The following is a 26,453-nucleotide window of genomic DNA, read 5'->3' as shown; positions in this document are numbered from 1 at the left end:
CGGCGGTTTGCGCGAGCGTTTCCGTTTCCGGTGCGCGGGTTCCGGAATCCGGCCGGAAGTCGGGTAGCGACGAGTGTCCTAGCGCCGGGAGCGGGCCGGGCTGAGCCGGGCGGGCCGGCCGAGGAGCCGGGACTCAGCCACCGCCGCCGCCATGGTGTTCTACTTCACCTCCAGCGGTGAGCCCCGGCCCCCCCCCTCCGGCCCCTCCCGCACGCCGGGCCCCCCCAGCCCCGCCTCGGGCTCCCCTCCCGCCTCCCCAGCCCCGCCTCCCGCACGCCGGGCCCCCCAGCCCCGCCTCGGGCCCCCCTCCCGCCTCCTCAGCCCCTCCCGCCTCCCCAGCCCCGCCTCCCGCACGCCGGGCCCCCAGCCCCTCCCGCCTCCTCAGCCCCGCACGCCCCGCCTCGGGCCCCCCTCCCGCCTCCTCAGCCCCGCCTCCCGCACGCCGGGCCCCCATCCCCTCCCGCCGCCTCAGCCCCTGCCCCCGGGCCCCCCAGCCCCGCCTCGGGCCCCCCTCCCGCCTCCTCAGCCCCGCCTCCCGCACGCCGGGCCCCCCAGCCCCGCCTCGGGCCCCCCTCCCGCCTCCTCAACCCCTCCTGCATGCCGGGCCCCCACCCCCGCAGGCCGGGGCGCCTTCCTGCCCCCTTCAGGGCCCCCCAGCCCTGCTATTCCCTCAAACTTCTCGGGGCCACCGCCGCCCCCACCGGAAGTTCGCTCGCCGTCCCCCCCCCCCCCCCCGTGTCCAGGCCCCTCGGGGCCCCGGACAGCCCCTGCAGCATCAGCTGGCTGCCTCGCTCCTCCCTGCTTCCCCGCGAACACTGGGCCTCCCTGCTCGCCACCTCTTCCACCCTCGGGCCTCAGCTGCTCCTTTCCTGCAAGAACAGGGTGGCCCCCACCTTTCTGGGGGGGGAGGGTGTTGCTCTCCCACCGTGCTCTGGGGGCTCCCATTCTCCCTAGGGATCATTAATGCTCTTCCCCATCCGCCCTCGTACATCGCCCAATCTGTTCAGGCTGCCTGCTCTCCAACCATTGAAGCTGGATGGTTTGGTGCCCGTCCTGCCCACATCTCCCTTCCCAAGGGCCAGCCAGCCCTGGGTTGTTCTCACTGGTGTGTACTTGGACTGCATCCAGTCTAGTGTCCCAGTGTCATAACAAAGCAACGGGGCTCCCACCCTGACCCCAGGAGGAGAATTTAAGTATCTCCTCCATCCTGCTGTTAGGAAAGCTTTCCAGAGTTTCGCTTTGCATTTCCCTTGGGTTGTGCACCAGTGGTCCCATAGCAATACACGAACCTAAGCAGATGCTATCTCTTCCCTTAAACAATTATCACTGAGGTAGTGTCCAGGTATGAAGGAAGACAGAGCCCCTGCCCCACAGAGCTTACAATCTGAGGTCCTGGGTATGTTGAAGGAAACTTCTAAAATGTTGATATTAAAAACACTGGGAAGCTCTAGTACTGATGTGTTCCTGTCATTGTCTTAACTACTATGTCAGGTAGATCTGTTCTTAGCAGGGTTAGATAGTAGCGTTTAAAATGGTGACCTCAGCTAAGAGGCCCTTTGCACTAGCGTTCCTGTCATTGCTAGAGCCAGTGGCACTGAACAGACGTTAGCAGTGGCCAGGGTCTTTGAGTCCAATGTACTATGGGGCAGCGGGGGTGGGGGGGAGAGGGATAATACATACAGTGTCTCTACTTATTACTACTTTTTAGACGAATGCTTTCCACAAGCCCATGTACAAAGATTGGGGCGTCATAACAGACCAGGTGAAATCCAAATTTTAGTGCAGTGTGAGTGGGTGGGATTGGTGGTTCATGAAGAAAGTACAGTAGAATCTCAAAGTTAGGAACACAAGAGTTACAAACTGACCAGTCAACCACACACCTCATTTGGAACTGGAAGTACACAATCAAGCAGCAGCAAAAACAAACAAAAGTAAATACAGTACAGAGTTAAACGTAAACTACTAAAAAGGGGAGGTGAGGTTTTTTTTAATTAAAAAAAAAGGTTTGACAAGCTAAGGAAACTGTTTCTGTGCTTGTTTCATTTAAATTAAGATGGCTAAAAGCTGCATTTTTCTTCGGCATAATAAGGTAAAAAAAAGGTAATAATTGGAGATATTCCAATCTCCTAGAACTGGAAGGGACCTTGAAAGGTCATTGAGTCCAGCCCCCTGCCTTCACTAGCAGGACCAATTTTTGCCCCAGATCCCTAAGTGGCCTCCTCAAGGATTGAACTCACAACCCTGGGTTTAGCAGGCCAATGCTCAAACCACTGAGCTATCCCTCCCCTAAGTTTCAAAGCCGTATTTAGTCAATGTTCAGTAGTAAACTTTTGAAAGAACTACCATAATGTTTTGTTCAGAGTTATGAACAGCCTCGATTGCTGAAGTGTTCCTAAATCTGAGGTTCTACTGTATCACAAAAAAGTGCCCTGCTTCTAGACCTAGTCATGTCACCAACCTGTATGTGCTTAACTTTTTTTGAGCTTTGTTGATGGTTTTAACATGCCCTCCAAAAAACCCTATGATCAGGAATGTAAGACCTTCACAGCCTCATCTTGTTCACTCTTCCTCTTTTATTTTTCTCTTGGGATGGAACATCTTAACTATACATCTTTTCTGCAGCCTTCCTCTCTTGGTTTTATCCCACTGACCTTTTAGTGAATGTAACCTTGTTTGTTTCTTATGATTCTTCTTATTTATGTTCTCTGGACCAGAGGAAAAGCTTTTCATTTCTATCGTGCCTTTCATCCCTTAGAGGATTTCAAAGCATATTACAAATGCAGCAAACTGATACATGAACATCACTTAATCCAACACTCAAATGTAGCCATTTTCTACTGATGTGCAGGCAGCTGCTTGGTGCTGAAAAGTGAGTGCTGGGTTTCCAGGGCACTGAGTACACAAGTCTGAGGTGGGTCCCAGGGCCTTCTAACTAGCAGCTCCTGAGTACTGGCACTTCTTTGCCAATTAGGTGCTCTTTTGCTGCTCGTTGGTTTGGTGATAGGGCCACAAGATCACTGTCTTTGAAAACTCTTTGCAGTTTGAGGAACAATGTCTCACCGTCTCCCCAACCCCTCTAATGCCCACTGTACATAAATGGAGCTATAGCTCTATCTAGAGCATAGGTGCCCAAACTTTGTTGCTGTGCCTCCCTTCGGAGCTTCATATTCCTGGTATGCCTCCTCCTTCCTCACTTCCCCAGGCTCCTCTCAGCCCACTGCTCCCTCTTGCAGCCACTGCTTTGTCTCTCCCCTGTCCTCCCCAGACCTCTACTACGCTGCTCCTGCTGACTCCACTCACTGGCTCTAGCTGCTTCCTCCACTGCCTTCTGCCATGGGCCCAGCATGTGAAAGCAGGATTTGAGCTGAGGTGTGGGACAGTAACAGACAGTGCAGGGACAGGCTTACCAACCTGTCCCCTTGTGCGTTAGCCACTGCTGCCACTGTAGGGTGACCAGACAGCAAGTGTGAAAAATCGGGAGAGGGAGGGGGAGGGAGGTAAAATAGGAGCCTATATAAGAAAAAGACCCCAAAATTGGGACTGTCCCTATAAAATTGGGACATCTGGTCACCCTATGCCACTGCTTCTACCTGTGGAGAGGCTCTGTCTCCCCTGACTCCTGCTCCTTGGAAAGTGGAAAGGATGCAGGAATGTTCTACTTCACATCAAGTCCTCCTACCCCTGATAACCTTGTTGTGCCTCCTCAGGAAGTCACACTTCACAATTTGAAAACCTGTGATCTATGGGATTCTAGTGATATCATACTTAAGTCTTAAGTGGCCAGAATTAGAAAGAAAACAATAACCTCTTGCAAGTTATTTAAAATATCGTCCATTGATATCCAAGTGTATCAGACCATATAAGTTGAAAGGGATCTGCTGCTAGGACATCTAATCCATTCCTGTAGCATTGTGGCAGGATTGACTTCATTTTCCCGAAACCATCCCAGGTCACTAAAAGTTCCCCAAAGGGACTGAGGCCATGGCTACACTTGCAGATTTGCAGCGCTGCAGCAGGGTGTGAAAAAATGAGGTGGATTAGATGGGAATTAGAGGGAATGAGATGGATTAGATGTTCGGAGACATGGTGTGTTTGTCAGTACCTCTGTGCACAGCGCTGAGCACGACTCCCAGCGCTGTACGTTAATCCGCATAGGGAGGTGGAGTATGGACAGCACTGGGAGAGCTCTCTCCCAGCGCTGGCGCTCCCACCACACTCGCACTTCAAAGCGCTCCCGCGTCAGCGCTGTGCAGCACTAAGTGTAGCCATAGCCCGATTCATAGTATGTGAGATATGGTTGATTTTACCAGCGTCGTATGTGCCATATAGGCAAGTAGCCTTTCTTTCCATGGAGCTACTCCAGCTGGTGTAGGATCAGGCCCCACGTTTCTAGAGGAGACTTTTCTCTGCACTGCCTCATCCATGTAGCTTCTCACCATGCTGATTTCCATTCTCTCTTTTTCAGAGACCAGGTCACTGTCGCATGAAACTCCTGTCTTGATGGTTCAGCAGATTTCTCTAATTCCTGTATCTTCTTTGTAGCTATCTAATACACATCTGGACTCGGTTTTGTATTTACACTGAGACATGGATACGTTTTTATTTCCATCAATATAAACTAGAAGTTTAGTCCCTGTTTACTGTAATTTCTGAGTTTGTAAGCAGTTGATAATTTGGCTGGCTCCAAGTACTGTTTATGTCCACACAGTATGGTTTTCACTCAGTAATCAGGGAAACTAACCATGTGTCACCATGGCCAGTGACCTAGGCTAGCACATAACTTTTTTTTTGCTACTGAGGTTGTGACTCTGTGTTGCCATGTATAAGGGACCACCTAACTGTCTGTATAACATGGTTAGGCAGTGGTTCTTCCTCTCAATTTTCTCTACAGTTGTATATCCCTCTTGTTCCCCTGCCTGTCTTCAAGTGCGCTGTCCCTTGCGGAGGGAGTTATGAAAGAGCTGCCCAGTTTTTCCCAGGATGGCATAATACGGATGTCTAGGCAGAGTGGTGGGTGTGGACACACACGAAGAGAGAGGAATTAGGTAGGATGCTTCAAGAACTTAGATGACTTGTCGAAGGCCACAAAGGGAGTCGGCATCAGAGCTGCGAATAGAGCGTGGGAATTTTTGACTCTCAGTCCTATGCTGGGATGACAGGACTGCACCCTGCTTTAATTATATAAAGCCAAAGTGAGCCTGGACCTTATGAAGTGTCTTGCCCCGAGGACTGTCAAACTGCTGACTAGTCTTCCAAGGGAACTGGTGGAAACTTGGTTGTTTGTTCTCTATGGCTTTTTAAGGTGACTCAATCTTGCCCTGGCCCCTGGGAAGGGAATGAGGTGGATTAGATGTTCGGAGACATGGTGTGTTTGTCAGTACCTCTGTGCACAGTTTTGTCTGAAACTCCTCTTGATGTGTGTCCTCTTTCTATCCCTCAGTTGTTCCCGCCGTTTACAGCATTTACATGGGAAAAGATAAATATGAAAGTAAGTACATGAAAATACTTGGGCAAGGCTTGAGAGGTTGGGATTTCCTTTTTTTTTTTTTTTTTTTCCCTTTTTTAACCTTGGTTTTTAATTTTCCTCTTTGATTTTACTGCATTGTTTGAAGGCAGATTTTTCCTGATAGCTGCTTTGCAAATTATGCTATACACTAACTCCTTATGTAGTCTATAGCATTACTTTATACCATTGGCGGGGGTTGGTGAGAGGGGAAGCTGTCCATGGACTTAATCTGAAGTCAGTGAGCACTCTGGGCTTTTTGTCAGGCTATCAAATGGTCAAGGAAACAATGGTAGAAGCCTAGCATGATTTGACAGCACTTTATTTAGTTGGTTTAATTGTTCCCCGCATAATTGGTCAGTTTTTCCCATCTTGAGTTACTGTTCTTCAACTAAACTAGGTTTTCTGTTGCTGTGTCCTCTTCCAGCAAGCCAGGGTACAGTCTTGCTTTATTTCATGTCACTGCTTGCCATTCAGTACTTGAGGCAAAACCAAAATTAGCACTTCAATTGGAGAGAGTCGGTGCTTTTGTCTTGGGAATTGCCCTCTTGAAAATCTCCTACATTGGATATTTATGCAAAGATCAGTGTTTCCCAGTTTAAAAAACAACCACCACCACCACCACCTGAGACTGGAGTGGAGGAAAAGGGATAGAAATTAGAAATGTTCAGAGCCTTGGCCTTAGCACCTTTGTGACCAAGACCACTGTGTGTTTCAGGCTCTATTTGGGGTTCCATCACTGTCACTCTCCAGGTGCCATACTGTGATGCAAACACTCTTGATATTAACCAGTGGTGTGTCAAAATGAGTTCAAGCAATCGTTTCCCCTCATTGCCTGTGTCGCAGTGGGCAGTTTGGTTGGCTGCTGGGGGAAGTATCCTTCTTTACTCAGTATTCTTTTCTTCATGCCTGCAGATGAAGACCTGATAAAGTATGGCTGGCCTGAAGATATTTGGTAGGTACTGAAAAGAGCCGTGTAAATCCTTTATGCTTGTGAAATGAAATGCCCTTCATAGTGAACTTCGGTGGGGGGCAATGTTGGTGCTCTTCTGGTTACTATAGGTGCTATTCAGAATATTTACTAGTTTAAACACAGTCATGGGGGGGCTGTAGAATAGCTCCTAGAGGTCCCCACTGAGGTTGGGGCCACACTGTGCTAGATACTTTCTCACACACATAGTAAGAGCTGGTTCCTGCCCCTGAAGAGTTTATAATGTAATATGGCTTGTGTGCACATCATCATCATAATATATGGAGATATACCTATGTCTTAGAGCTGGAAGGGACCCTGAAAGGTCATTGGTCCAGCCCCCTGCCTTCACTAGCAGGACCAAGTACTGATTTTGCCCCAGATCACTAAGGGGCCCCCTCAAGGATTGAACTCACAACCCTGAGTTTAGCAGGCCAATGCTCGAACCACTGAGCTATCCTTCCCCGCCCCATGGAATAGGTGTGCCCGCACGTGGAGTTCTTCAGAAATAGCTGTTCTTTAATAACCATGTAGGCGAGCTTTAAACAGGCAAGGTAAAGGGTGATAGGTAGGGCCCTACCAAATTCGCGGTCCGTTTTGGTTAATTTCACAGTCATAGGATTTAAAAAATCATAAATTTCATGATTTCAGCTCTTTAAATCTGCAATTCACAGTTTTGTAATTGTAGAGGGGTCCTGACTCCAAAAGTAGCTGTGTGGGCGGGGTCACAAGGTTATTGCAGGGGGGGTTGCAGTACTGCCATCCTTCCTTCTGCCTTCAGAGCAGGGCAGCCAGAGAGCGGCAGCTGCTGGCTGGGATCTGAGCTCTGAAAGCAGAGCCTCCACCAACGGCAGCGCAGACGTAAGGATGGCATGGTATGGTATGATCACACTTCCTTCTGCACTGCTGCAGAGCTGGGCCCTCAGTCAGCAGCCACCACTCTCCAGCCGCCCAGCTCTGAAGGCAGCAGCACCGAAGGGTGGCATAGGATGGTATTGTCACACTTACTTCTGCGCTGCTGCTGGCGGGGCGCTGCCTTCAAAGCTGGGGGCCCGGCCAACAGCCGCCGCTCTCAGGTTGCCCAGCTCTGAAGTCACCACAGAAGTAAGGGTGGCAATAACATGACATGCCCCCCCCCAAAAATTACCTTGCGACCCCCCTGTAACTCCCTTTTGGGTCAGGACCCCCAATTTGAGAAACGCTGGTCTCCCCCATGAAATCTATACACTAGGATAAAAGCGCACACAGTACCAGATTTCATGGTTCGTGATGCGTTTTTCATGGATGTGAATTTGGTAGGGCCCTAGTGATAGGGAGACAGGCACAGAGGTGAAATAACATGTCCCAAGTCACATGGCAGATCAGGGACAGTGATGAGAATAGAACCGAGGTCTCCTGACCCCCAGATCAGTATCTTCTCCACAGGAACATGCTGGTTCTCCAGCCCAATCCCTTTGTCTGCTTTCTTCTTGTACATGTATATACACAATGTCATCATCACGTCTACTGTATTCACACGCTGCCTGTCCTCCTGTCTCAGCTCTTGCCTTCGTTCTGGCTCCATGAGTTGAGCTTGAACGACTCTCAGAATCGTGAGAGGCAAGAGCTGTGCGTAACGTAAGCAGACCTAACTGGTCGCATGTGCAGGGGTGGCTACGGGCACTGCTCTTTACCACACATGTTGACGTAGTCTTGGTCCCCCTACATGGAACAGGAAATAATCAGAGAGGGGCAGTTAGGACAACTCACTGTTAGCTCACTGTTATAAAATCATGACTAGTGTAGAGAAAGTAAATAAGGAAGTGTTATTTACTCCTTCTCATAATACAAGCACAAGGGGCCACCAAATGGAATTAATAGGTAGCAGGTTTAAAACAAACACAAGAAAGTATTTTTTCATGCAAAACACTGTCAGCCTCTGGAACTCCTTGCCAGAGGGTGTTGTGAAGGCCAATACTATAACAGGGTTGAAAAGGGAGCTAGATAGATTCATGGAGGACAGGTCCATCAATGGCTATTAGCCAGGATGGGCAGGGATGGTGTCCCTAGCCTCTGTTTGCCAGAAGCTGGGAATGGGCGACAGGGCATGGATCACTTGATAATAATGCGTCTGTTCATTCCCTTTGGGGCACCTGGCATTGGGCCACAATCAGCAGACAGGATATTGGGCTTGATGGACCTTTGGTCTGACCAAGTATGGCTGTTCTTATGTTCAAATATACCATTGATTACTGTTTGTGTTAATCCTTAACAAATTTTCGATGTTGGCAGTGGCCGAATTTGCTTGGATCCTTGTAAAGCTGTTAGATGATATATGGAATAGGCCAGTTATCTCCATAGACAAGCTTCCACATACAAACCCCATCGTCTTAATTGATACTTGCTTCCTTGTTAGCCACTTCAGCCGAGAGGCTAATTAATTGAGTGGGCCATATAGACTGTCCTCCCTTCTCATTCCTAGAGATGGTCTTTTTGGGGGTGGATTGAGGCATATTGGTGGAGCTAGTGTGTAAGAAGCATGCGTTGCCTCTGCTTTTCTTGCATCTGCTCTGAAAATGGAGGATGTAAGACTCTAGGAGCATGTATACCCTGCTGTAAAACGCCCGTGGCTGGGCTGTGTCAGCTGTCTTGGGCTCACGGGAATTGGACTGCAGGGCTGTAAAATTGCCATATAGATATCACAGGGCTCCAGACCTAGGTTCCTGCCCGAGCCTGGACATCTCCACTGAAATTTTATAACCCTGGAGCCCAGTCAGCTGACATGGGCCAGCTGTGAGTGTTTTGTTGCAATGTAGACATAGCCTATGATGGAAGATCCTTGGGTCTTGTTAGCATAACTGTCACTTTTAATAATACGCTTTGCTATAGTGATGTACTAATTTGTTTCTCTCACATAATTAGTTAACTGATGTAGTTAGAAAGGGTAGAGATCTGTGCCATTTCCATAGGAATCACTAGAAGGAGCAAATAGGAATATCTTATCCTAAGATCTTTCTGTTAATGTTGTCTGAGTATATTATGTTTCAGAGAAAATACAAGGTTTTTAAGTAACTGTTTCATTTAGCTTTTCAATTTCCTCCTCTTAAAGATGGGTGAATATTTGCTCAAAAATTGAAACACCTGATAAGCTGTAACAATTCCGTTGCATGCTGTCAAATATGCATGTTCAGAATTTATTTTAATGCTTTTACCCATGGTCTGTTATGACACACTGTATTGTGGCATTTATTTCAGAGCAAGTGACCCTCTGCTAAATGTGCTTTTGTATTCTGTAGGTTTCATGTGGATAAGCTCTCGTCTGCACACGTGTACCTTCGACTACACAAGGTAATCTCGGAATCCTGGTGCAGTTAAACAAGTATGTACTGATATAACAGTGACCTGCAAAGGATTTCTTAAAAATTGGGTTTGTATCCTCATATTTCCAGAAAATATTTTTTTCAGGAGTTGGTTTTCTGTGCTTATTTTGAACCCTACAACTTTCAGAAATGTTAAGTCTAGTTCTCCCAGGTTTAGGAGGGTTTGTTGCCTCTAATATTTATTGAGATTCTACACCTAAATGTGGGAGAATTTTTGTTCTGATGATGCACATAATATGCTAGGCCAGGGGTCGGCAACCTTTCAGAAGTGCTGTGCCGAGTCTTCATTTATTCACTCTAATTTAAGGTTTCGCGTGCCAGTCATACATTTTAAAGTTTTTAGAATGTCTTTCTATAAGTCTATAATATAGAACTAAACTATTGTTTTATGTAAAGTAAATAAGGTTTTTAAAATGTTTAAGAAGCGCTTCATTTAAAATTAAATTAAAATGCAGAGCCCCTCGGACCGGTGGCCAGGACCTGGGCAGTGTGAGTGCTACTGAAACTCAGCTCGTGTGCTGCCTTTGGCACGCGTGCCATAGGTTGCCTACCCCTGTGCTAGGCATTATCCACACACACAGGAAGTCATGGTACCTGCCCTGAAGATCTTACAATCTGAGGCTCCCATTCCGCTATGAGCTCTGGATGCATAGACCCACCTGCTCACACACGGTGCCCCTGATGTTAATGGGGGTCTGCAAGGGTGCAGGTGTGTGGTGGAACTTGGGCATATGTTAGTATGCAGCCTAGGAAGGGCAGGGGAGAAGGTGCAACCAAAATATAGGACAAAATTTGAAGTCTCATCATCTGAGTACAGTGCCTGACCAATGAGCCATCTAATTTTTTCCATCCATGTGCGGAATGAACTTTGTTATGTGCACCAATATCGAGGTGATGTGTGGATGTGCGCCGCCAGTAGAAACAAAAAACTGAGCTATAATATATATTTTAAAAAAGCTACGATAGGGATAATTACTCCAGCCAGAACAGGTTTGGCATTTTAGAACTCACTACTCAAAGAATTAAATTTAAGCATAAGATAAATAAAACCACAAATAATAAGAATAAAATTACCAAGAATATATGTGCATCACAGGAAGTACCAAGAAGTAACAACAACACGTGTGTGTGTGTGCGTGCGTGCGTGCTGGATGCTGGCGAAGTCTATGAGAGACCGTGTGCTGTCTCTTTAAGGCACTCACCAGAAAGCTCCTTGTTCAGACTGCAGCAGCTCTCCTGATCTCTGTCCCCCCTACCCTGCTCTGCAGAGATGGGGTACATGGGCAGGAGGGGGAGGGGGACACCCTGACATCAGTCCCCCCTTCTCTCCCCCCCACTCTGCACAGCACGCAGGAGGGTCCCGGGAACAGCTGGCCAGGGGCTCCAAGGCAGAGGGCAGGAGCAATCTGGCTGCAGAGCAGCAGGGAGAGGGGACCTGAATACACATCCCCTGATGTGTGCGGTATTTGATTCACTCTGGGCAACCATGCGGCTTTGAGGGAACACAGCTCCTGGCTCTGCCATGGATCTGTGAGATCTAGGACTAATCATTCTATCTCTACCTCATTCCCCTTTCAGTAAGAGGGGCTAATACCTCTGAGGGGTATAGAGGCAAAGCCATTTGTAAAGTGGTTTGAAATCCTTGGCTGATAGGTGCTATAGAAGTGTAAAGCATTATAAGCTGCATTTGTAATGCGGGGGCTCATACCTGTGTTTGTATAGCACGGTCCAAGTGCACTGCTGGTGTGGTGTTTATCCTGTGTTCATAACTCTCATATTGTCCCCTCAAATGGCACAGTAAACCACGCATATTTCCTTGGTCTGCTTTAGGGGCAGACAGTGGATGATATTCCCAAAGAAGTTTTGATAGACTGCGCCCATCTAGTGAAGGCCAATAGCATTCAAGGTAACATTTACTTTTGGAATTCGCGAGTCTAAGGGACTGTGTACAAGGGGTGTGTGTGTGGGGGGGTGTCTATTCATAGAATTATAGAATCTCAGGGTTGGAAGGGACCTCAGGAGGTATCTAGTCCAACCCCCTGCTCAAAGCAGGACCAGTCCCCAACTAAATCATCCCAGCCAGGGCTTTCCATCCCAAATTACTGAAGTTAAAAACAAGAAATTTCAGAAGAATGTTAAGTGTAAGTACACTTCATAGTTTGCTGTTTTCATGGGAAACAGATGTCACTTGCAACAGCTGGTGCTGCTGCTGCTATTTTCATACTAAAACTTTAATCCCCTGATTCCTGACGGTGCCTCTCAATCACTGTATGAGCCAAAAGGGGTCTTGGCGTTTTCCCTCTAATGCCCACTTGAGGCCCTCTTTGGAGCAGGCAGCCTTCTGGCAAAGCCAGACTCCAGCTGGAGTTTGTTACACTGCTTTGGCTCTTGCTGCCACAGAACGCGATATCGCAATGTCCTTCTGTTCCATTGCAATGCCGTTACTTCAGAGAGGAGGAAGAGGACAGGTCCTTACAAGTGTTGCTGACTAGGAGCTATGTAACACAACATGACTCTGGCTGATCGTGGAGACAGCTCGTCAGAAGGTTCAGGGTGGGGAGGGAGAATAGAAATGTTTCCCCCTTCTGGTCCCTTGATACAAGAACTCTCCTTTCCCCCCTTACTGCTCTGTAGGCTGCAAAATGAACAACATCAATGTGGTGTACACGCCATGGACCAACCTGAAGAAAACGGCTGACATGGACGTGGGGCAGATAGGGTTTCACAGACAAAAGGATGTAAGTGTTTGCTGTGCAGCGGCAAAGAAACCCACCAGCTGACTGCAGTACCTTCCTTCTCCATAATGCTGTGGTATTGAGAGCTGAGTATACTGTCTCTCACGCGAGGGCTCTAAAGCAGGGGAAACTGCTGGGGTCCAGGGCATGGGAAAAATCCCAGCTGTTTTTTGGTGGGCTGAACTAAGTTTCCACTTGGGTGTCGGAATATAATAAAGCAGCGGTTCTCAAACTGTGGGTTAGGACCCCAAAGTGGGTTGGGACCCCATTTTAATGGGGTCGCCAGGGCTGGCTTAGACTTGCTGGGGCCTGGTGTCAAAGCCTGAGCCCCTCCCGCCGAAGCTGAAGCCCGAGGGCTTCAGCCCTGGGCAGCAGGGCTCAGGTTAGAAGCCCCCTGCCTGGGGCTGAAGCCACTGGGCACAATTCCAGGGGTGGCATTCCTGGTGGTTTAGGGTTTGTGGGTTTTTTCGCTTCTGCAGTTGCACTCTCGGAGGTGTGGGGTTTTTTTTGCTTGGGGCAGCAAAAAACCTAGAGCCGGCTCTGTCCAAGTGTCAGATACGCTTTCTGCTTGAATTTCCAACTACACTTGGATTATTGTCTTCAGTAAGATTGAAGCCCCTCTGACCTGGTAACAACATAATCGCAGCTGGTTTGCTTCTGACTGGTAACATTTTAATAGGCGACCCCCTTTCATCTGGAAGTGGGAAGTTTTGAAAATCAGACTTCATCAGGTCCTCCTTCCTATAAAATCTGGGTATTTTCATAATTTTAAATGTTGAAAGAACTTCCAGTCTTAAGATATGAATCTAGTTGTCACTTTCAGAATTGCTAACAGTCAGACTTGCGTTCAGAGAAGAGTTCTCTCTCGGCACCCAGGTGGGCACCCTGTCAGGAAGTCGTAAAGACTGACTTCCAGAGCACTAGAATCACGTGTAAAAAAAAGAGCTAGGTTGTCAGGGGAGAGAAGGAAAGATCGTCTCGTGGTAAAGGCCCACGTCTTGGATCTGAGTCCACCTCTGGCTCTTTCACAGATTTCCTGTGTGACTTTGGGGAAGCTATGTAATGTCTTGGGACCCTGATCCAAAGCCCTCTGAAGTCAATGGACTCGCATGGACTTCAACAGGTTTTGACTCAGGTCGTTGGTGCCTGAATTTTCCAGTCTTGAGAATGGGGATTGTATCTTCCTGGGTGTGTTAAGACTTTTGTCTGTAAACTAGTTGGAGATCCGCGAATGGCAGGCTCTGTAGAAGTGCAAAGTGCTTGTTAAAACACAAATCAGTACTGGGAAGCGCATGGTCGGAGACAGTGGTCCACAGAACAGGCACAGTGCACTCAGCAGCAACATGAGCTTCCCTTGCCAACATGCTCAGCCCTGGTCCACAGAGACTCACCTCAGAATTGGGTGGATGACCGTTCTGCACGATCCAGTCAATCCTGGGCGCCTCTGCTGAGACTGCAGCCAAGAAAACCCATTAGTGATAGTTGTGGTAGTGGTTTGTGTTCTTGTGCCCATCGGAGATTGTACCGTGTTCCCAGCTCTTTTCAAACAGGCCACTGCACAGCACCAGATGGCAATGACTTTCCATCTCTTTAAATGAGATTCAGGAGCCACATGTAAAGGGGAAAATGTTCCATTTTTTTGGTATTTACCTCACTGTGTGGAAAGTCTCTTTCTCAATGAGATGCAAGGTGGAAGCACTTTTGATAAAGATTATAGTTCTTTCCGTCCCTAAGGTGAGAACAGTGACAGTGGAGAAGAAGGTGAATGAGATACTGAACAGGCTAGAGAAGACCAAAGTGGAGCGGTTCCCCGACTTGGCCGCTGAGAAGGAAGCCCGGGACAGAGAGGAGAGGAATGAGAAAAAAGCCCAGATCCAAGAGATGAAACGGAAAGAGAAGGAGGAAATGAAGAAAAAGAAAGAAATGGAAGATCTCAGGTGAGTAATGACTGTGACTAACTCTAACTGTGAGTATTTCCTATCAGTGGTGGGAGCGAGACTTGTGAGGTTCCTGTTGAGGCATTCGTACTCTGTTCTGTCTTAGACTGGTACAGTCTTAAGAAATAGTATTTGCTGTACCTGGCAACCCTTTCTTTGCCTTTGTCTTGAGAATTAGATGTAGTCACCCAGTTCACTTAATAGAAACTGGAGTGAGGAATAGTTCGTAGAGCTGGGAGTCAGGATTCCTGGGTTCTTTTCCCACCTGTGCCATCAGCTTGCAGTATGAACTTGGACAAGTCACTGAACTCTGAAATGGATATAATTGCCTGCTATATCTGTAAAGCACTGAATTGCTCTGGTGAAAATCAACGCCTGTGTAGTGCTTGTCAAGCTTCAAAGCACTTCACAAATAGTGATTTTAAAACCACAGATGAATCCTAGTGTACATGAAAGGCATTATGTACTCCTGTAATGCACCATGATGAACAGATCTTCCGGTCTGACGGGAGACATGCAGGAAACATTTGTGGCCATGTTGGTCCTTGAGAGAAGAGTAGATAAGGTAGATATGTTAATCCCCTGACCGTACCAAACAAACCTGGACGCATAAGCAGACTGACCCAGAAGGTATCCCATGACTGCTTTGTACATAGAAAATGTTACAATAAATAGTAAGTAATGTGTGTTTAGATGGTCACGAGGCTGGAATTCAGGGAGCCTAGACCCCACGGCTCCTGTTGGAGCGCTCAGTAATTCAGAGGAGCAATAACTTAGAGCCCCAACACAGAGGCAGCTGAGTCTCAGTTCAATTTCTGACGGCAAGAGGGAGTGCTGGTGGGGACATTGGATTCCAGCTCTCACCATCTCTCTCGCCCATGAGCTGCTTTGGCCACCCGCAAGCCAGTTTTATAGTAATCCTAAAGCAAAGAGGGTTTTGTAATCTCTTGCGGGTTATCTTGCTTGCAGTGTATCTGGACAAAGCTGTGGAGAATGGATGTTGTAGAAAACCCATGCACTGGCTCCTAGTCGATAGAGGAGGTCACCATAGTCCATCTCTGACTTGTGTTTTTTGTGCCAAGGTGTCTGTGCGCCCCACTGTCCATTTAATCTTCAGTTAGGGCCGGAGTATGTTCTTTGGCAGACCAGCTAATGTTGAGATCGGATGTGTTTGAATTCCCTCTGAAGCACAGGAGGGCTAATCTTGTAGGCACTCTGCCTGTTTCACAGTGTACGTTTAAAAATGCATCTTGCTGCATAATTTCTCTTCCCTTGCAGGAGCTACTCTTCGCTAATGAAGTCTGAGAACATGTCTTCCAACCAGGTATGTTGAGGCTGGCACCTGTGAAGACCTTGCTTCCAGAGGCCTGAATAAGAATCAGAGCAGGGTAATAGGAGACTGATGTGAAAGCAGGTTTCAGCCCAGTAGCTGCACGTGGTGAATTGTTCCACACGTTCTCCGCCTGTCAGTTGGAGTTACAGAACAAAATCTAAGGAGAAGGGACCTGCATGATTACAGGGAAAGGGAGTCTCTTACCTGTAACGTCCTCTAGGGATGTTAAACAGGCCAATGACACATCCACTCCTTTCTTTCCTCTCCAGTCTCGTGCTCCGCTGCTCTGAATTCCATTCGGGTGCGTTCAGAGCCACTTGTCAGCAGAGGTGAGGCAGTTTTGTGTGGGAAGGATGACAGAGTGCTATGGTGGGACAGAGAGAATTTGAAGTGAAATTCTGTTTTTCCTTTTGCCTGTTTAGTCCAGTGTCTGGTTTGTCTTGGGGCTGGGGGAATCACCAATCTTTGTATTACTCTGTGACTAAAGGTGTGCGGAGCCCTTAAACCAAGGGTGGCTCACTTGCCCTGAGCAGTAGGCAACCTAAAGGCCAACTGAAGCCAAGACAGGGGACAAGAGGCCAGGGGACTATAGAGAGGCAGCTGAGATTGCTTGGAGAGGTGGATTTGGAGGAGGAGAGAAGGGAGCATCTGGGGTTAGAAGCCGCATGTTATGAGAGAGGGAGCTGGGAGTCGGAGCAGTGAGACAAGGACTGAGCGAGCAGGACAAGCATAAGGAAAATGAGCACTGAGAGATGAATGGGAGCTGGGTTACATAAGGACCTAAGCTGAGTGAGGAGGGCATCGTTTCCCTGGTGCGCACTAGGGCGCTTGCTTTGTGCCTGGTATCCTTCCTCTGAAAGCAAGTACCCTCCCTCACTTGCTGTTGCATTGGTGATACCTCTAGGCAAACAAGGAGCTCAGAGTGCCTCACACAAATCTTTATTTAAAATCTGTTCACCCATCACATCCCCAGAGGCTCAGCAGCTGCTTGAGATAGGTTTATGGTTTTTGTGGCTTTGTGGGTGGCGGGGGGGGGGGGGGTTGGTGACTCTTCTGGCTGGTTTCCGGATCACGGGTGAGCATGCTAGAGTAAAAAGAACTGGGGTTTAAGCAGCGGCACCTCCTGCTACGCATGTGCAGGCTGTGTCTGGTTAGTGACATGCCTTGTGAGGAAATGTCCATGTATGGGGTCATCACCCCTCTCTGTGTCTAAGCCACATGTGTTGTCAGACTGATGCCTTTAAGCTGGGGTCAGCTCAAGTTATGGTCACAAAGGGCTGATACACAGGAGTGCTGGCAAGAGACTGATCTCCACTTCATGATATAGGAAAGGTTACTAAAGTAACCAGTTCAGGGGTTATCAGAGCTTAATCCCCAGTCCCCTGCCTCCCAGGGTTACCCGTGGATGAGTGACCTGCTGCACTGGGAACGTGTGGAGCCCATTTACTGGATGGCTAGCAAGCACTGCAGATTTTATATTTCATCTGTATCCCATACAGTTGGCTGGTTGGGTCCTAGGCTTTGAGTTGGAGGGGAAAATCTCTCAGTGGGGCATACTTCTTGAATGAGCAGGAGAATACTTACATTCAACATGTGAAATGTTAGCAACAAAAAATAAAGAACCTAGCTTTGGGAATTGTTAGTTTCAGAACTCTGACCGTGAGCCTTTTGAGTAAGCCTGGGCTGATTTTATGGCCTTTGTATCAAAACCAGAAAAAACTCAGCTACTTCCTTTAAATGATGGGAGAGGCTGCTGACTACAACAGTGGCTTTCAGTCTGGGGGTCTGCAGACTGTCTAAGATTTCTAAAGGGGTCTGCACCTCCACTGGACATTTTTAAGGGTCAGCAACTGAAGGAAGTGTAGTCCAGTGGCTTTCAACCTATCTTGCCAGTGTTCAACTTCCATTTTAAAAAGGTATCTCAATAATTCCATTCTTCCCTTCTCCACAGGATGGCAATGATTCGGATGACTTCATGTGAATTGGGCATGCTCTCCTTTCTGAATCGTGAGATGGACTGCCACGTCTGAATTTTTCACCCTCAATAAGATGCCAAAAAACCAAATGCTGACTTCAGTTTCAGACCCTGTTTGAACCTTCACTGGCAATATCGGACCAGATCTGTGCCACGTATCTCCTAAAGACAGTACCTTTTGTGTGTGTGTGTGTGTGTGTGTGTGTGTGTGTGTGAGAGAGAGAGAGAGTGGGGGGGAGCATACATTCTGGTTCTACAAGAATCTTGATATATTTATTTTGAGGGAGGGGCTTTTAATGTGAACTACAGGAGTGTTGTGCTGCCTTAGTGAATTGGCAGGAGACTGATGCAAAAAATGTTGCCATTATTGCAGTGTCTCCCTGGTGTAAATTCAAACCTGAAATCAGAATTGCTGAGCTGAGGACTCTGCTCTCCTCTTGCTGAGTGATTCTTGTTGATGGGACATGTGTGTTAATCAAAGCCAGGGGATCCCTGTAAACTGGGGGAGCCTGAACTTGACCCAGCTGATGGCCACACTGCAAATCTGCCTGCAGCCAGAGAGCTCCACCTCTCTTGTAAATGCAGCAAATTGTAGCTGCCCTCATTTTAATATGGAGCTGCCGCCTATGGAGACAAGTCTTAGCCTGCATAGCAGCCTGACCGTTCTGAGTGAGATGGAGCAATGCATGCTGGGGATGTGGTGTCTGAGGCTGTATGTCTGTAGGATAGTCATAAATTGTATTGGGCTGCACTCGGGGCTCCGCTCTTCTAAAGGATTAAGTTTGCAAATAAGGAGTTGGGCTTTGAAAATCCCGGAACACTTGACTAAGTAACTCGTAATGTGATGTGGATAATAGTACTTTCAAAATGATGGTGGTAACTATCGCAACCTGTGTATATATGTTAGAATTAAAATCATACCAGCTGTTAAAGCATGTTGCTGTTGGGGGTCCTGTGTTCACAGTGTTGTGTGGGCTCGAAACATGGGATTATAGTTGGAGGAGGAACATGAGGGAGGGTTTGTGTGTGAGTAACTGTGGCAAATGCTTCTTCAGCCATTGTTAATGTGGCTGACGCTCGAGAAGAGTTTAAATGGAACATGAAGGAAAAACAGAAGGAGCAATGAGCTTTCTCTGCGTGAAGCAGTGTCTGTCTTTTCAGCTTCGTTCTTCCACAGACGCAAGCTCCTATGAGTTCTGTTGCCACAGCTAGTTAGGTCCATGTAGCTCTCACTGGGTACATGTAGCTTACACAGCCATTTATGAAGTTACTGTCCTTGTGTAGAGGATCGGTTAGTGCCAAGCAGGTAGCATGTCGTTGAGCTTGTCCAGGTTGGAGGTTGGACTAGATACCTCCTGAGATCCCTTCCAACCCTGGTATTCTATGATTCATGTCCCTGCTCCCAGGAGTTTACAGGCTGCTGGAGCGTACTCTAGGTATGGTCCCTAGAACTCAGGCCCTGTGCTCCTGGCCCAGCTGGCTTGCAGAGCCCTAGCCCCTGGGGATGGGTGAATCTGCTTCAATGACCATAAGAGCTGGCTGAGATCTGTGCGTATTAGCTGCACGTTTTAGAGGTCTGATGGGGTAGCAGCCATGAGGCTGGATTTTCTGACCCCCATCCTACATCAGAAGCACCAGGGTTCTCACTCTCATTTCCTTCACGCTAGTTTTACAGTAGTATTATTAAAGCCAGCCTCCGCCAGGCACTCAGCAAGTGGTCAGATGGGCGTGGGACTTAGCCTCCCCTACAGACAGCTCAGGGATTGGGGTAAGCAGTGAAGACCCACGTCTCATTCCTAGAATAGGCCCCTCTGGAGGAGGGTTGAAGCACATCAGCAGGGCTGCAAAGGAAGCTGCTGCGCTGCCCAGGCCATGCCTGTTCTGTGGGTAGAGGGTTTCCGCAGGGCTGCCAGTCCTAGCTCCTTTCCAGGAGCAATTCAAGCCCCCTGCATTGGAAATTCCTAGATTAATCCACCCCAGGATCCAGCAAGCAGCATTCCCGGCCCCAGATCCTCGCCGCTCTGAGGGCCTGCTACAATGAAATAGGGAGTACGCGCTCTTTGCTTTTGCCGCTACAGTGAGTGTTGGAGCCCGGTTGGAAGGATAGTCTGGCAGCGAGGGCACTAGCCAGGAATGTAAGTGACCCAGGTTCAGTTCGCTGCTCTGCTGCAGACTCCAGGTGTGACCTTGGGCAAGTCAGTGTCTCCGTTCCTCAGTTTCCCCATCTGTATAATGGGGGTAGTAGTTCTGCCCTACCTCCTGGAGATGTTGTGTGAATAAATACACTAAAAAGGTTACGCTGTAATGGGGGCCATGTAAGTACCTAAGATAGAGCTGGTCCTAATAGCAATAACAACTCTTGCTAATGACTAGCTGGACATCCTGGGCTCTATTAATCCAGCCCCCCTGCTGTGCTCAGCTGATTGGATTTGCCACAGACAACTCGTGCCCAAAGTCTAGTGTACCTGCCACTAGTCCTGGCTGATACCTAGGGCTTCAGAGGCAAGCGAGAAGAGCTCCATCAGCCCCACCAGTGAGCTGGGCTTGGGGGGAAAGAGCCCCATGGAGAAGAATCTAAAACTGTGGCTCTCGACCGTCTTTACTGGCGCCCCCTTTCACATGGCAAGCCTCTGAGGGTGTTACACCAATATAATAAAAACCAGCAGGATCTTATTAAGAGGGATAAGGCAAAGATGCCACATTTATTGTAAATACCATAACAAAACAAAAAACAATGTTTTTCTACTTGTTTCTATTACTACTTATTCCTTATACATACATACACACACACACATTCATTCACACAATCATTCATTCAGGTTCTGTATAGATGTTATAGTTACCAGCCTAGATGTTGCTCATGCCAAGTTACTGGCCGGGTATCTTGGTCATGAGGATGGAGCCGAGTCTATGTCAGATGCATCTGATGCTCCTGGAGGCTGGCAGCAGAACCATAGACTCAAAGTCCTCAGTCTTTAGAGTCCAGTTTTATAGGAATTTATTCCTATGTCAGTTCATGAGTTGCTTCATTTTGCTGTTGCTAAATCAATCAGCAGATGGTTGGCTCCATGTTATTAGATGTTTTGTTTTTCCTTCCTTTGAGGTGTGGTGGGTGGATTCCAGTTTGCCCTCCGGGGGTCATCTGGTTGATCCCACTTGACACCTTCTTCAGCCAACACTGAATTCTTCAGGCTGGTAACTCCCTAACCATTCATTCACTTACATTCTTTGTCTTAATCACATCTATTTCACTGTCTCTTTACTTTTTGGGGTGTTACCAATTTATGTGAGACTCCCTGTCTTTTAACAAGCAAAGGATAAAGTGAGATGAAAACTTACAGAGGGTGAGGGTCTCTATCTATACACTATAACAGCTACTGTTTTGGCTTACTTAGAGTTAATTAATGTTTAGCAAGTTTTATACAAAGTATTTCTTTGAGCTTAACAAGTTTTATACCAAGTATCTCTTTGAGCAGGCTTTACACAGACACAGCTGGTGGCTTACAGGTTAGAGGCTAAATGCTGGGAATCACAAATTTACTTTTAACATAAATCTTAAGTTATAAAGTATTAATTAACAATAAATTAATAAATCATTTCTCATATAAACCATGTTTAATATAAACCTTCTTTAATATTCCTACAAGGGCGACCCCCCTTATACATTAAAAACACTTTATTTATATTTAACACCATTATAAATGCTGGAGGCAAAGTGAGGTTTGGGGTGGAGGCTGACAGCTCGTGACCCCCTGAGGGGTCCTGACCCCCCAGTTTGAGAACCCCTGATCTAAAAGGAAGCCCCCAGCATGATGTGGCGTGAACCAATTTCTACTCAAGCCGGGCTCCCGCTCTGCCGCAGGGAGGGGAAACGATCTCTGTCCTTCTCAAAGGGGTCAGGGTGCGTCGCACTAAGCCCCATCACAACCCCTGCTCCCTCACTTGACCCCCAGCGGCTGCGGGGACCCTGAGCAACTCAAATGCGGTTGGGACCAGCTATCTGGTGGCAGTGAGCTCTAGTCTACGCAGGCGAAGGCCCAACACGAGCCAATGGCTGGGAGTTGAAACGGAAAAGATGCAACGTTTTGTTGGTTAGCCATTGGGCATGCCCCATTTTAGGGAACTAGCCATTGGACCAGCTACCCAGGGGATACAGTGGATTCTCCACTCCTTGCAGTCTTTGAAGGAGGTGTATCAAACAGACCAGTGTCACTGAGCTTGCAGACTTCCTGTGGATCTTGGGGCTTGTCTGCACAGCCCTGGCGTGCGTGCTATGGGGGGGGGATTTGTGGAGCACACCTGTGTGGTGCTGTAACCCCCCGCTGGCGTGTATCGATGTGCTCCTGTTTCAAACAGGACGACATCTCTGCACGCTAAGGGCCATTTAGTGCCCACCACATGGGCGAGTTGGAGCACAACATGCTGCTTTGCTCTATAAACCACACGTCCAGGTGCCAACACAGCAAGTCAGCAAACCTCACGGACAGGTGTAGACCCACTTGGTTGTGTTTAAGAGGTGCTGGCGAGGCGTAATGGCAGAAGCAAGATGGATCCACGGGAGGGGGACTGGCACTGAAGAGCGCTTAGCTACCTGCGGGAACGTAGCTACTCCAACCTGGCAAATCAAAGACAAGGAGACATCAAACCGAATGAAGGTAATTAGCAGCAGCGTTTCTCCTTAGCTAGTTCTGTTTTAATAGCTCTTGCTGACAGTGGCAGGGTATCAGATCAGGCCCATCACAGGACATGAATTTGACACCTTTGCTTTAGATTGAGGCTGGATGTGTCTCTGGACGTGCTGCAGTACTCGCGGTGAAATCTAAGGCCAGTGTACTGCAGCACGTCAGCAGTAGGTGATCATAATGGTCCCTTTTAGCTATAAACTCTATCAGTCTAGGAAATCAGATACGCCTACCCTTGGCCAGTACTAGCAACCAGCGCCTCTGCCAGACAAGTCTCTCCCAGGGCTTTGAATTCCACCTCTGAGTTCTAACAGCTCTGGGAAGCCAAAGTTCACGTGCCCTTGTGAAGGGGAAACGTAGGATTAATCGAAGCTGTCAAAGCAGAGGAATCCAGTGAATTATGAGGCAGCTCTGCTAGATGTGTTTGGAAGGCTCCCCTGCAGACAGATGGCTTCAGAGACTGGGTTATGAATTACAACCGGAAGAGACAACGAAAGGGACTGGGAAATGAAAATATTATGGCCTTTAAACGTGGGGTCCTCTTCCTGTTTAAGACAATTTCCTGTCTGAGCTGCCCTCTCTGTGCTGGGATGCCCTGAATCCAGCTAGCGCAATCCTGGAAGCACTTAAGGTCTGAGATCGCATGGGGGTTTGCCTCTTTTTTTATAGCCTGAATAGATTCTGAGTAAAAACACAGCACATTTCAATTACCCGCCTAAGGGCAAGAAATGGTCTTAAGTGGGTTCTGCTGATTAGCTGGAGGCCCAACATGTTAGTATTTGCTTGAAAATGGGGGCGGGACAGGATCGGATTTACAACACACCATTGTGTCCGAGCTTTAGCCTTCTAAGAATTTGCGGGTTACAACCACTCATAGCTGCACAGAACTGCTGGAGCTCAAGGCGACTCTCCCTTAACTGTTAGCAGTGTAGGGCTGCTGACACTCAGTGGGGCAGTTCTGATTCCATTCAGTAGAGGGGATGATATTTTTTTTTTTGTTTTTTGTTTTGGCTAAAGCCAAGTGTATTTAGGCTGTAAATTTTTCTCAGTTCTCTGCTGCCAGCTCTGGGTGTAGGGAATGTGAAGGCACAAGAGGAAACAAACTGGGGTGGATGTATGCCTGGTGCAGGACAAAGAGCCCACATCTTCATCAAGCCCCAGCCCCTCTGGAGCCTAACCCTGTGGTATCTTCCTGCTTCCCTCTGTCAGCTGCTCCTCTGGAGATGAAGCATGACAGGGATCCGCTTTATATGCGATCAGATGTGCAGTTGATGTCGAAGGGTGGAATTCTATGGCCTGTGAGATACAGGAGGTCAGACTCAATCACTGTCTTGACCGTCCCCATGCCACACACCTTGTTCGACACCACTGTCGCTGGAGACTATGGCCTTGTTCCCCATTAATCTTCCTCTCAAGACCCTTGCCTGTCAATATCCTAACTCTGTTTTGAGGGCCCTGCAGATCTCTTAAAAAAAACCTTGACCGACGACACGTCTCTGACTTCTGGCTTTGCCAAAACACTGAACTTTTACTTAATCAGATGCAACATCGTAATAGCATTCAGTATCCCCTCTCCATCTTCCCCTCGGGAAATCTTAGATCGCCCTAGCGAGTCTTCCTTTCCCCATCACCGTCTAGTTCCCCCCACCCTCTCTGTGATCCTTCACCTACCGATGCCCCTTCCAATTCAACCCACCCAACGTTCCAGCCGAGTTTCCATCCTGAAATCCCAGCCTCCCTCTGCGAGCACCCACCTTGTTCTTTTTGTCTTCATCCCACAACGTACCCTCTCATACAGTTTTGCTTAACACTCACCCTGTGACGCCCTCTGGTTCCATACAATTTCAAGGTAACAAAGTCCCTTCTCCATATCACCACGGTCCCTTCTGGCCTATGAATCTGTAGGCTGGTCTACACTCAACAATCAGATTGACCCTGTGCGACGTCGTTCGATTGACCTAACCCCTGCGTACACGTGACAAAGTTTGCAGAAGAATTCTGTTGACCTAGCTGCCACCTCTGGGAGAGGGGGGGTTAACTACAGTGACGGGGGGAAAAACCCTTCTGTTCCTGTATGAAGCGACTACGCTACAGTGCAACAGCTGCTGCTCCACAGCTGTGCTTTTGTGGCAGCTGTAGTGTAGACATACCCTGTGCTTGTGGGGGAGATGAAGTAAGCAACCCAGAGAGGGGGAGGAGGTGTCCGAGACTCAGCAGTTAGTTTTCATCCTGCCTTATTCCATCCCCATGTAACTGAGCGCTCTGATTGCTGCAGAGCACGGGAGGGGCTGGTTCTCACCATGGAAGGGCTGAGATCTGACGTGAGTCATCCTCACCTAGCTTGTGCCTCGCTCCACATGTGCTTAATGCAGGGGCCGCTAGATGGAAGCAGAAAACAAAGGTTGCTCAGCAGAGACTTCTGCCTCCCATGCTCTGGAAGTCCCTGGTGCCTGGGACAGCTCCCTGTCCCCTCCTCTACGGGGGGTGTTTCATGTGGAGTCCTGTGGCGCAGAGTCCCTCTGCGGGTTGAGCATGAAAGGTGAGCATTGCACTGGAGTGGGGCCAGTCCGCTTGACTCATGTTTTGCCAAGAAACCCCCCACATGAGGGCCCAGGTGAGCCTGAAACATCAGACGGCTCAAGCCACAGAGCATGTAGTGGAGGGGGTCAAAGGTCACCCAGCGGTGGGACCAGAAGGTGACTGAACCTACCTCTTACCTGGAACGAGAGAGGCGGTTGTTCTTCCACCCTAGCGCTGAATATCTGACCCAGGCCGTCAGGATCCCCTTTGCTGGTGTTCTGCATCCTTCTTGGCCTCCGGCTCCTCACCAGACCTGTGTGATCTTCTGCCCCAGCTTTAAAAACGCATTGTCGGCTGTCTGTGTATCTGACCCTGCCGGGGCTGGCAGCAGGAGTTGACCATCAGCCGGAACCACTCACTACTACTTGAACCAAAAGAGCATCTCTACTTGCAAGCAGCTATAGCAGACTTTTATCCTTTCCTATGGACCAGCCACTAGCCTGGCAAACTCCTAGTGCCCCTGCGTCTTTCCAGCTGAGCTCCACCGCCAGGATAAAAGGTCACATGACAAGATGGTTGAGGAGGGGGCGGCACCTGGGCATGAAAGGATCTGATTTGAAATGGTGACTATCAGTTACCGTCGGTAACCAACACCCAGCTGGGATGAAATATTCCAGCACTATTGACGTTTAACGGAGAGGGGAGGTTAAAAACAGAGATGGCGCCAAAGATCACAGGTGCTTGGATCGAGGGTTTGGCTTGGCCCAGGCAGGCAGGGCCCGGCCAGCAAGTTCAAAGCTGGCTCTGAACCTTCCCTCTGTTGGAGTGTTTGTGCGACACATTTGCTTCGTGTCTGTCTACACTGCAGTCAGGGCGTGTGACTGGAGCTAGTGTAGATGGACTGGAGCTAGGGTGACCAGACGGCAAGTGTGAAAAATCGGGACGGGGTGGGGGGTAATAGGAGCCTATATAAGAAAAAGACCCCAAAATTGGGACTGTCCCTATAAAATCGGGACATCTGCTCACCCTAACTGGAGCGAGCTTTAATTTCGCTAGCTCAGGTACTAAAATAGCAAAGCTGCGGCAGCGCGTTTTCAGTAACGGCTGCACCAGCCCTCCTGGAACCCTGGGTAATGATTCGGGCAGCTAGCCTGCACTGAAGCCAGTGCTGCTGGGTCCTCACTGCTCCAGAACCTGAGCTACTTAGATCAAAGGCTATGGCAGTGTAGACGTACCCTGAGTGGGCAAGACCCTGTCTCCCTCTAGTGGCCCCACTGGCTATGACAGGCCCCTGTGTACTCACATTTGGGCCTAGGGAGTTGGTAAGGCCAACCTCACTTGTTCCCAAAGTACGAGCCAAGGCTGCAAAATCACGAGATCGCAAGACTCGTAAATGTTGGGAACTTTGTTTGCCTTGTTTCCTGAGCCTTGAGCGGCCC

At 48.5% G+C, this 26,453-nt stretch overlaps 1 protein-coding gene across 1 annotated transcript; it reads left to right on the top strand.

Moving 5' to 3' along the window:
• The first annotated feature begins 19 nt into the window (after positions 1-19).
• Positions 20-18,747, top strand: CCDC25 (coiled-coil domain containing 25). Its single transcript, XM_045011718.1, has 9 exons — positions 20-176; positions 5,441-5,488; positions 6,419-6,458; positions 9,749-9,800; positions 11,663-11,738; positions 12,467-12,570; positions 14,302-14,504; positions 15,783-15,828; positions 17,789-18,747. Exons 1-9 carry the CDS (start codon positions 152-154, stop codon positions 17,816-17,818), a joined length of 624 nt encoding a protein of 207 aa, XP_044867653.1. The 5' UTR covers positions 20-151; the 3' UTR covers positions 17,819-18,747.
• The last annotated feature ends 7,706 nt before the right edge of the window (positions 18,748-26,453 follow it).

This window comes from Mauremys mutica, chromosome 3 (assembly GCF_020497125.1).
Source record: "Mauremys mutica isolate MM-2020 ecotype Southern chromosome 3, ASM2049712v1, whole genome shotgun sequence".
NCBI lineage: Eukaryota > Metazoa > Chordata > Testudines > Geoemydidae > Mauremys > Mauremys mutica.
This window is presented reverse-complemented; position numbering and strand designations above follow the sequence as displayed.